Source organism: Alosa pseudoharengus, unplaced genomic scaffold (genome assembly GCF_046254945.1).
Source record: "Alosa pseudoharengus isolate Yale_2024_CS ecotype anadromous, Long Island Sound unplaced genomic scaffold, YU_APseudo_1.1 YU_APseudo_1.1_scf_3, whole genome shotgun sequence".
Classification (NCBI taxonomy): Eukaryota; Metazoa; Chordata; class Actinopteri; order Clupeiformes; family Clupeidae; genus Alosa; species Alosa pseudoharengus.
Window position 1 is genome coordinate 15,820,575 of NW_027468718.1, and position 11,153 is coordinate 15,831,727.

At 44.0% G+C, this 11,153-nt stretch overlaps 2 protein-coding genes across 14 annotated transcripts in view; one reads left to right on the top strand and one right to left on the bottom strand.

Annotated features, from left to right (window-relative positions):
* Nucleotides 1-2,554, top strand: part of caska (calcium/calmodulin-dependent serine protein kinase a) — a 209,068-nt gene extending 206,514 nt beyond the window's left edge. For all 11 annotated transcript variants that reach the window (XM_076263321.1, XM_076263327.1, XM_076263323.1 and 8 more), the window contains one exon: nucleotides 688-2,554. In XM_076263321.1, coding sequence (XP_076119436.1) covers nucleotides 688-864 — 177 coding nt within the window. In that variant the 3' untranslated portion in view covers nucleotides 865-2,554. The remainder of the gene's footprint in view (nucleotides 1-687) is intronic.
* A 2,566-nt stretch (nucleotides 2,555-5,120) lies between these two features.
* Nucleotides 5,121-11,142, bottom strand: nyx (nyctalopin). 3 transcript variants are annotated; one of them, XM_076263356.1, is made up of 3 exons: nucleotides 9,748-11,142; nucleotides 9,327-9,393; nucleotides 5,121-8,363 (listed from the first exon to the last, which is right to left on the bottom strand). In XM_076263356.1, exons 2-3 carry the CDS (start codon nucleotides 9,346-9,348, stop codon nucleotides 6,964-6,966), a joined length of 1,422 nt encoding a protein of 473 aa, XP_076119471.1. In that variant the 5' UTR covers nucleotides 9,349-9,393; nucleotides 9,748-11,142; the 3' UTR covers nucleotides 5,121-6,963. The 3 variants fall into 3 exon arrangements, with proteins under 3 accessions (XP_076119471.1, XP_076119470.1, XP_076119469.1); XM_076263355.1 differs by having other exon boundaries at nucleotides 9,327-9,404; XM_076263354.1 differs by having other exon boundaries at nucleotides 9,327-11,142.
* Between the last annotated feature and the right edge of the window lie 11 nt (nucleotides 11,143-11,153).

The window sequence follows — 11,153 nt, forward strand, 5'->3', positions numbered from 1 at the left end:
GGGTTTCATTTAGGCTCTTCAGCCCCCAGCTTCTCCACTTCTCCATTTTTGTTTATGCATGCTGCATGTTTCTGTTTGGCTTTTCTTTTCATTTCTCTGTTTTTCTTTATTTGTTTTCTTTTTCGTTTTTTTCTTGTCTACCGCCTCGGTGCACATTAGCTTCCAAGGTGGTGCAGGAAGCTGCCTGTAAGTATGACGGGACGTCACAGACCCCACAGATCCTGGATCAGACTCGTCTGAGCTTCTGTATGGACCAGACGTCTGGTCCTAGTACTGTGCTGTAATTGCATTCTCGTTAGTCGCTCTAGTAGTAAATGTGTTTGTGTGTTGTTGTAGCATGTGTGGTTTATACATTCAAGGTTTTGTCTCCCCGTGGTTCACCTAGTCTCCCTCTGAGTTCTCTCTAGAGTTGTTGTTTCTGTAGTCAAGAGTAGGATACTACATTGTTCTAGAGCAGAATGAAGGTGTCGTATAAAATCTCTATTTCTCTCCAGCTTTCCCCCCATATCTATTAGTTCCCGATGAGCCCCTTTCTATTACCCCGGGATGTGTATCAAGACCCAGGTTTCCATCCATCCATGTATCTGTCTATCCATCCCTCCCTCCCTCCCTCTTTTCCACAGACACAGTATTTACTCCTTCCATCTCTCTCTCTCTCTCTCTCTCTCTCTCTCTCTCCCCCCGTAGGATGAGTCGTTGCAGCGGCTGCAGAAGGAGTCGGAGATCCTGCAGAAGACGTACGCGCACTACTTCGACCTGACCATCATCAACAACGAGATCGACGAGACCATCAGACACCTGGAGGAAGCTATCGACCTGGTGTCCACCACCGCCCAATGGGTGCCCGTCTCCTGGGTCTACTAGAGCACACAGACACACGCAGACACACGCAGACACACACACACACACACAGACACAGATGCACACACACACATATGTCCCCCAGTGCCCTGATCTATCCTTCATCCCTAAGTCCCAGCGCCCCCCCTCTCTGACCCCCCCCTCTTCAAATATTCATCATTCCCTGGAGAAAAAAAGAAGAAAAGAAGAACGTACCTCTGACGCTCTGACCACCTCAGTGTCCATGACCTGCAGTCAGCCTCGGCCCCCTTACAGACTACCTAGACGTAGTGTTGTATTTAAAAAGAGATAAAAACACATAAAAATAAATAATTGAATTAAATATTGTCATGTCCTTATAGCTAGGAGGCAACATTTTGTAGACTTTTATTTTAAAGAGACAGTATCTAAAAATGCCCCCACCCCCCCACCCCCCCCCACAATCCTGTTCATGTCGCCAGTTATCATGGTAGTGGTGTAGTGTAGTGTTTTTATTTTTGTGTTTACTTTGCAATCTAGTAATGCTTTCGCCCATCTGTGTCCTAGACACCGCTGGATCGAGCACTACTCTGTAAAACTGAGGAAAAGCACACAAACGAACCACGGTGTCATTAGTGTCGCCCACGCCATTGCCTCCACACTGGCAAACCCCCCCCCCCCCCAAACTTCTGATCTATTCGAGGCTTCCCTGCATTTTTAAGCCTTGCCGTAGCACACTTGCATTTGTGATCAATTCCCAAAGGATCTCTTCTGCCTTATGGTGCATTATCAAACACACAATCACACAAGCTCTTCTCGCTCAATAGCGGTACAAGCTCCTATTGTGTCTCAGCAGCAGTTCTGTGGTCCCCCCAAGATACTGTCTCTCTAAATGAATACATAAATGTGTTAGAGATTTGAATGAGGTCTTCTGCATGTGAACATTCGCAAAAAGCTTCCATGCTCTCTCTCTCTCTCTCTCTCTCTCTCTCTCTCTGACTCTGTCCCTCCCTCTCTCTCTCTCTCTCTCTCTCTCTCTCTCTCAGTGTTAGCTGTCTATCTGCTGTCTGTCAGAGCAGAGAACATTCCATTCGTCTGACTTTAAAAAAAGAAAAAAAAAACTCAAATCAAGGGAAGCCGGACAAGAAAAGAAAGAAAGAAAAGAAAAAAAAACAAAAGTAAGAATAAAAGGTGACAAAAAATAATAAAAAATCATTCAAAAAAGATAAGAAAATTACACCTATGCACATCCCATGCATTTCGGGGCGACTTTCTGAACCGAATGATTTTTATCAACCATGTAGTGAGATGTGTTTGTAAATTGTCTCAATTTGATTTATTGTAAGGTACATAAGGGGGATTTAAAAAAAAATAATACTAACTCTATTCCAGATTTGCCATTTCAGTGAGGAAAAGCAGTTGTTGTCTGAGAGTATTATTGTTCTTATTAAGTTGAAATCAAAAGGAAAATAATGCTGATTTTTATTATTCTCTGTGTCATTGTTTCAAAAAAAGTAAGAGGTGCACAACGTTTTGCAAAAAAAGGAGAGAAAGTGAATTAAGTTGCAAAACACCAGAAAATAAAAAAGTGGTTTGTGCATCCAAATAATAACCATGTATATGACAAACTGTTTACTTTCAAACTGCCCTGTGTAAATTCCTCTGCTGATGACATAGCAGTTCTTCAGTATGAACAGTTTTTTAAATATATTTCCTTTTATGTGTTGAAAAGCTGCTCGCTGAATGGTGTCTTTCTGTGTCTCCCTGTCATTGTTTATTCTTCCACTGGCCTGGTTTGTCTTTCGGGGTCTGGTATGAAAGCTCTTTTGGCCCGGTCTCGTGGTGGGAGCTGGCAGAAGCATTCTGAATGGAAACACTTCTTATGCCTCTCTCCTCTCCTCTCCTCTCCTCTCCTCGTCTCTCTCTCTGTCTCTCTTGCTCGGCTTGCTCTCTCTTGCTCTCTCTCTCTCTCTGTCCTTCTCCTTCTCTGTCTCTGTTTTTCCACTGCAGCTGTGGTAGGTTATATCCTGACCAAGTGCCTGAGCCTAAGTACTGCTGGGAAACATGCCCAGGTGTCTCTGCAGAGCTGAGTGTGTCTGTATTGAGCGTGACTGTATGTGTGTGTATGGGTGTGGGTAAACGTGTGTGTATAAGACTGTCCTTGCATGGCTGATCAGTACGTGTGTGTGTGTGTGTGTGTGTGTGTGTGTGTGTGTGTGTGTGTGTGTGTGTGTGTGTGTGTGTGTGTGTGTGTGTGTGTGTGTGTGTGTGTGGAGGAGGGCTGTAAGCGCATCCTTCCTCCGCCAGTCTTTGCCCTGGCCCCATCCTTAGGCCCAGAGCCCCAAAGCTGCTCAGTGAACTCCACTCCCCACCCAGACCCTCTCGTGCTGACAGGACAGGTCAGGTCAGACAGGGTGAGCGCCCACCCCAGCTCCAAGCCCAAGGCCACAGAACAGTCAAAGTTTAGGCAGCTTAACCCAAAACCAGGCCTGTCGTGCTTTTGGTTCATATATCTTCTTAGTACAATAGCGGGTATGGCTATGGTATTCCACTCACCTCACAAATCAAAGTCAGCTTTATTGACAATTCTCCACATGTACCAGACATACAAAAGAATCAAAGACATGTTGGGCTAATGTCTGTCTACATGAGAGTGAGTCACTGAAAATTGGAAAGTGAAGGTGTTGTGTTGGATAAGTGACTGAGCTGAATGACTGCACTCCACCCCCACAATGACTCGACTTATTTGCCTCGCGAGATGGAATCTGCTGACTCAGGATACTGAGTCTGATATAACCACACACAAATTAACTTTATGATGTTTTATGCCATTTTTGAGAACAAATTGAGGGAAACTGATCTGGGGGCAGTTAGAGGGCAGAGTTGGGCTACAAGACTCAGCAAAGGAGTGGAATTTCTCTCTGATCAGGGATCACACACAAACTCTGGCGGAGCTCAAAGCTGTCTAATTCTCACAGTTATAATAAGTCTCGAAAAACTGGTTCGCTCTTTGTCTGTAGGTAATAGTCTTGCTAAGAACTTTTTCCAAACCAAGAATCCTCTTTCAGCATAAAATGATAATCATTCTTCCTGTGAGTCTTCTCACAGCTCAGGACATTGATGTGTGTGATATGGCAATGACTCAGTGGTAAGCCAGTCTTCATCCAAAAGGCTCTTTGAAAAAGTTAAAAATTTGCTTTTTATTTGGGATTTCAATTTTCTTCAAAGTAGGTAGATAGGTAGATAGATAGATAGATAGATAGATAGATAGATAGATAGATACTTTAATGATCCCTAGGGGAAATTCAAGGTCACAGTAGCATACAGACAACATACACACACACATTCACTAACAGCTGAAAAAGTAATTAAAAGTATATAATATAAAAAACTCAACTAAGCAATAAGGACTGTAGAAGATAAAGAATATACTAAAATACAAATTATACTAAATAAAACTTAATCTAAATCAATTCTAAAAAACAGTATCCACATAGTGGGTGATTAATCAATCAGGTGCGCTTGCAATGACCGAAGCAGGGACAGAGCCTGTGGTAAGGGTAAGGTAAGGGTAAGGTAAGGTGCTCTTTGTGAATGAGTGCAACAGTGCAAGAATAAAGTCTATATATCTATATATAAATAACTATATTAAGAAAGGTATAAGTGTGATCACAGTTCGGCTGTGGCATGGAGGGAGGGGTTGTGCATATGTGCTAATAAAGCACGCAAACAGTGAGGCAGAAGACAATGGTAAAGTGGCTAGTGGACAGACAGTTCAAGACATGGAGGTGGCGAAGAGGCAGACAGACTATGCGGAGAAGTCTATTTCTCCTCTTCCCTTAAGTGATGCATTGAACAGTTCAATGGCCCTGGGGATGAATGACTTCATCAGTCTGTCTGTTGTGCAAGGCAGTGAGCGAAGTCTCCAGCTGATCAGGCTCTTCAGCCTGTCATCTCCTGTACTTGGATGACCACTTCCAGAGAGCTCACTGGGTTCATTGTGAGCAGGTGTGGAAACCACAGCAGACGTCTGAGATAAGACAGGATGAATGAACACACTCTAGATTATAAGTGTTATTCACACATGCCAGGCTCCACTCACAAAACCTCTATGTACAAGAGGTGTCCTGGGTTAAAGATCTCTTGCGGTGTCTGTGCCTGTTCCACCTTTTATTAATGCAAAATCATGTATATATATATATATTTATCTTGTGTATATCTTTATTATCTACATCTATCTACATCATTTCTGCTCCACTTGTTTTTTTTTGTTTTTGTTATTTTTTTTGTCACTGGGAAGGCCCCATCAACAGGATCCTCCCTGAAGGAAAAAACACTCTAACCTCTACTACTAATAGTGAAATGCTGCCGCAGGCTTTTCAGGCTAGGCTGTATACAAGCCATTTTCTGCAACACTAACAGGTAAATCACTGTGTCACGCCCATTTCAAGCCTGTTCATTCACCCCCAGTGATGCACATGTCTGCATACTTCTCACCATGGGAAGAAGTTATGTAAGGTTATGACACAGAGAACAAGCGATATCATTTTTGCAGTGCTCAGTAGGAGTGTGGCACAGCAGTTACTTAATCCAGGCAATGAATGGCAACAGAATGAGTGCTTAGCCCAAGAGGTAAAGACATGGGACCTCTGTGATGCAATTCTGCATACTGCATGCATAATGAAGGGTAGGAGTGAGTCAAAGTGTACTCAGACAGACCATTTTATTCAGATTGATGGCATACAAATTCAATCACTGTATAACTTTCAGAGTTTACATTTCAGCACCTCAATCGCCACGAACTTCACCACAGATGGGTGTTCAGCCTTTGCACCGCATATAAACTAAAAATCAATATTCTTGATCAATCTTAACTGTAAACAAATAAAATTACTCGGAACTGTTTTAAAAGACTCGGAAATGTTTTAAGAGAACATAAATGTCTGTGTATACGTTAGATTACGTGGAAGAACATGTCACATGCTGGATCAAATCCCTTGCAAATGAGTGCTTACAAACAGACAAGGCTTCTGTTCATCCCTTTCATCTTAGTTAGCAGCATGTATTTCTTATAGCATCCAGGAATATTTGTTCATACATTGTTATTATGCTCAATTAATGAAATAATCAAGCAGATGTATGATGGAATGGAAAATGCAAAAAAAAAATGAAACGGCATTTTTCTCATAACCATGAGCAGAGCTGGTTAATGGAATCTGTTGACTTGAAAACACAATAAAATAACACCATAATATAGCTAATGTGCACAAACACAACACTACTTGGGTGTAGTTATGTCCATGTGTCTGGATAGCACTTGGAAAAATATGCATCTCTACGTGGCCGGGAGAACCAGACCATGCCACACGGTACAGCACCTGAATGCGAGAAAAGATGCCTCAGTCCATAAGCAGAAAAAATGCAAGGATAAACCCATTCCATTTACGTACGATATGGAGGAGCTTACTTAGCCCGAGCGCGGATAAGCCCAGCGCTAAGGCGGGAGATTAAAGCGTTCATTAAAAGCTAGAGCATCTAAAATTCACTGAATGAATAATACAAGACAAGCAAGCACGTCATACCATCTGTTAAAGTGATGATGCGCCGCAGCTAGTGCTAACTTCCATACATAAATCTTCACCTTCGTGTAAACGATGGAACATTAAGCAAGTGAAAGCGTTTTGTGTGTGTGTGTGTGTGTGTGTGTGTGTGTGTGTGTGTGTGTGTGTGTGCGCGCGCGCGCGCGCGCGTGGGCTCAACATTAATTTAATGCTCTGCAAATCCCATCATTTCGGTGTCCGACGGTTTTGGAGCAAAATAAAACGAGTGCTCGTATTCTCTCAGTCTCATTCACAGATGTCAGACAAGTGATTCTTCTTATTATACCTGAAGCCAAGACTCCACACTTCCCGTTTTCCATTTCTCAAAAAGAAAGAAGGAATGAAAGCAGTGGTCCAGAACTATGATATATGAAAGTATTCTTCCTTTCCCCTACTTTAGCTATCAGAATCAGCCTTTCCAGGAAAGCAGGATTCCACTTGACAGCCCAGACTCTGAACCCAACCCTTTCCATCCATGGGCCATGGAAAAATGGATTCTTCCCCCACTATGCCGAACTCTTTCTCCACAACTTTGCCAAACTTTTCATGGCCTGTCACAAAGCTGATAGAACACCATCAAGGTGCCTGACTGGCCAATGTGCAGACAAGCAAACAGTAACAGCAGCAGCCATTGGCCAGACCCAATAAGGCGTATTCCAGCCGACACCTGGCTCTCGGCCGCGGTTCCGTTGCGGAAGCTCTCCGAGGAGTTTGTGGCCTCCTCCTTGAGCTCCTGCTGGAGCAGCTTGGAGATGAGACTGTTGAGCTTGCTCTCTGTGGTGGGCGTCTCGGGAGCGGCCGTGGTCAGGTTCCGTTCTCCTGGGTCTATACAGGTGCCGTTGAGGTGGGTGTACACCACCTCGCTGAGGTCAAGGCCGGCCACGGACGATGGGCTGGCACAGGGGATGTCCCGCACCAGCTTGTAGTTTTCTTTCCACTCCTTAAGCCACTCAAGACTGCAGTCACATTCCCAGGGGTTGCGGAAGAGGTACAGGTGCCCGACGAAGTAGATGGGCTGGAAGGTGGGGAGGGGCAGGATGGTGAGGTTGTTGCTGTTGAGGTGCAGCGTGATGAGGCTGGTGAGGTTCTCAAACGCGCCCTCCTCGATGAACAGCAGGCGGTTGCGGTCCAGGTAGAGCACCTCTAGCTCCACCAGATCGCCGAACCAGGTCCGGGATACGTTGGAGAGGAAGTTCCCTCCGAGGTTGAGCATCTTCAGGGAGACGAGGCCTCTGAAGCTGTACTGGGGCAGTTCGGAGAGCAGGTTGTCGTTCAGGTAGAAGTTCTCGAGCTTGCGCAGGTCCTGGAAGGAGTTGTCGTGGATTGTCGTGATGCGGTTCTCCTGCAAGTTCAGGTACTTCAGGTTGAGGAGGCCCAGCAAGGAGTTGTAGGCCACCGCTTCGATCTTGTTCCGCTCCAAGTACACGTGTGTCAGGTTCTCCATGTCCCGAAGGGCGCTCGGAACACGCCGGAACATGTTCTGGAAGCAGAACAGCTCGCGGAGGTCCACCTGCTCAAGGAAGATGCGGTCGGGCATGCTGAAGAGGTTGCAGTTGGATATGTCTAGCCGCACCAGGCGCCTGAGGGAGGTGAAGGTGCGCGTGTGCAGGTAGCTGATGTACTCGTTGTTGGCCATGCGGAGATCCACCAGGTTGGGCAGCCCTTTGAAAGCCCCTGGCGTGATGAAGGAGATGTTGTTGTGGTCCAGCGAGAGCAAGCGCAGTGAGGGCAGCGTCCCGAACGCACGCTCCGCCAGGAACTTGAGGCTGTTCTTGTCCAGGTTGATGGCAGACGCCTCGCAGGGGAACTCCTTGGGCAGGTCGCCCAAGGCCGAGCGGTCACACAGCACGCTGCAGTTCTTCTCCTCCGTGCACGTGCAGCGGGGCGGGCAGGAGCGTGTGCACGCCCACAGGGCCAGCGCGTGGGGCAGGAGGAGGGAGGACACTGGAGGAAAAACGAAGAGAGGATGAGCAGGAGAAAGAGTCGACCAATTAAAAGAACTGATCACTTGTCATCTATCTGATATGCTCACACATTTTACCGTTTTTTTTGGACCACCAAATAATGATAATAAAAATATGATTGGATTATGCAAAATATGATCAGATTGTTTATTTAAAAAAATGAAAATACATTTTATGTATTATGGTGGTTATTTGATTCTTGGTTTGCTTTTACAATGTATCTATAAGGGATAATGTGTAATTTGTAAATTGCAGTGAACTGAATGATTATGAACGGTCTGTTCTCCAAAAAGCTTTCTTGTCAAATCAACAACCCATTCATTAAGTGCAATTGAAATGATTTTATGATCAAAAGATAAATAAAACAATTTGCAGTAACAATAAAAAAAAAAAAACAATGCTACACATCCAGATGATCAATTATTGTAATCACACTGGCATCAGCGTTCATTTTGCAGATGAGTTTGCCCTCATCCCTAGCCTCTGACAACAGATTAAAATCTCACGGTGTGAGAACACAACAGCTAGGCACAGGAGAGATTTCATGTGCGAGTCACATGGACCTGACAGGTTATGTCGAAGACTCCCCTCTCGTCAGGCCTTCACGTCTTGCTTGTTGTTGCAGTTTCACTTGGATGATGATGATTACCAGATTAGAGACTACCCCCTAACCGGTAACAGTAGTTACATCTGAATTTTATTACTATTTTTAATACAGAAAGCTGGCATGTAACCATATCATAATCTTAAATATATTTCACCTCTCATACCTCATATGCAAACCCAAGAGACCACCTTTAATACAAGTCTATGCACATCTTTATTTACTCAAAATTAGTATGGCTAACGTTAAATTAATCAGATAAAGGTGGGCATAGACTTGTGGCTGTAAAACAGCCCCGTCTTCTTAAACCAATATCAAGTAATAAAAATCCACACTTACCGCCTATCACTATTAGAATCATCACTGGTCTGGGGCACCTGTTGCATGTCAAGTGTCAAGGAGAGATCTGAAATTGTTCTAAATGATCAGGGTAAAAATTGCATAAAGGTTACAAAGTACTATTCTAAATAGACATGATCAACTATCAGAGCACAAACATAGTAAATGACTGAAATAGAGAATAAGTAACTCAAAGCAAATGGATCAGGCAAAAAAATCCTTTCTAATACTGAGATCCTTAAACTGTTACGGGTAAGAAATTATTTGCCTTATGACTTTCCATTGCCTGTGCGACACAACATACCATGCGAGTTGGTCTTCATAATGATAGACACTTGAACAAAAAAATTCTTCATTCCAAATTCTCAGTAGGACCAAAGACAAAAGGTTCACCAAAGAACAACTGTAAAGGCACTCTCACCTGTTGCTCAGGTCCAGCTCCTCCACCTGGAAACGGCCGCTGGCGAGGACGTTCCCATGAGCTCATCCATGGGCAGACAGCTCCACTCCGCACGCTTTCCACTGCATGACTGGGCGGATTTAGAGGTCCCTGCCCCTCTAAAAAGGGCTGTGTGAGTGTGATCAGAGATGTGTGCGGTGTGTTCTTCTACGAACAGTACCAGCTAACATTACCCCCCACCCTCAACTACACATACACACACACACACACACACCAAAAAGCCATCACTTAATGGCAGACAAATCCCTGAGATGGGCCTAGGATTACTGATGCGTGAAGCGTGGCTCCAGGATCAAGGAGAGCAACAGCAGCTCACGCAATGGGTCTCTCAGTAACCAGAGACACATCCAGATTATAACTGCTCGTATTACATCAGCTAACACACACACACACACACTTATTAGCTTTGACACACTCTGATAGCATCAAGGCTTTGGGACAATTTTTCAGGAAAAAGGACGATTCTCCAATCAGGTCATGGTGTGCCAAGATTTTCGTTAGCATCCAGATGCATTGGCCATGGTGAACTGGGTTAGGAGTTCATACATTCTCAGTGATTATAATCCTGGATGAAGACACACGGACCCATAGAAGCCTTGATGGAAACCATCACTTTCACATAAAATACCTCCAACTGATGAGGTGTCAAATGACTGTATATACTTAGTAGAGATGTAGCTTAAGGCAGAGATATAATTCCAAGAGAACAAGATGCCATAAGGTTGTCAAAACAAAAATTCACATATTCTTATTCTGCAGCACCTTATTTACATTCTGCGGAGTGCTTCCAGTTGCTTGCATTTTGGACTTGTTCCATTGTAACTTTATCAGTGAAGCTCAATTAGAATATATTAAGGAAGGGCAGATTGCCATAGACATGTCAGTGTGTGTTCCACTTCAAAGACTTGTGATGCTTCTATGTGACCGCATATACACACACCTCTTACACTGAGTATTAACCTTCTCATGTCAAAGGGTGAAAGAGCCATTCTGGGTGACCATCATCTGGTAAGTAACAGAACTGACCATTCATATTATATGGAGAAATTAATTTGACAACCATTCTATTATTATAATTCTAAATCACTTGAATTAAACCCAATAAATAAACATAAATAACCAAATCTTTCAGTGTGCCGTACTTGTCCAGCACACTTTCCTAAGTGTTTGGAGTAGGTTAAAGAAGTGTCTGAACGAGGACAGTGGGAAGAGGGCTCTGACTCAACTTCAGATATTTATGGTCCCCTCGGTGGAAACGGGATGGCAACCTTCTCTTTGAGGAATATTAAGTGGATCCAGATTTCTTTTCCCTTTTCTTCTGAATCACCGGCATTTCTAGTGCAATTTACCCAGAGGTCATAAAACAT

What these genes read in the sequence shown, in the direction of transcription:
- nyx (XM_076263356.1), bottom strand. Translation starts at nt 9,348, where the DNA reads ATGATTCTAATAGTGATAGGCG. An exon ending in GATTCTAATAGTGATAGGCG is followed by an intron (nt 8,364 to 9,326) that starts GTAAGTGTGGAT and finishes TTTTTCCTCCAG; the next exon opens with TGTCCTCCCTCCTCCTGCCC.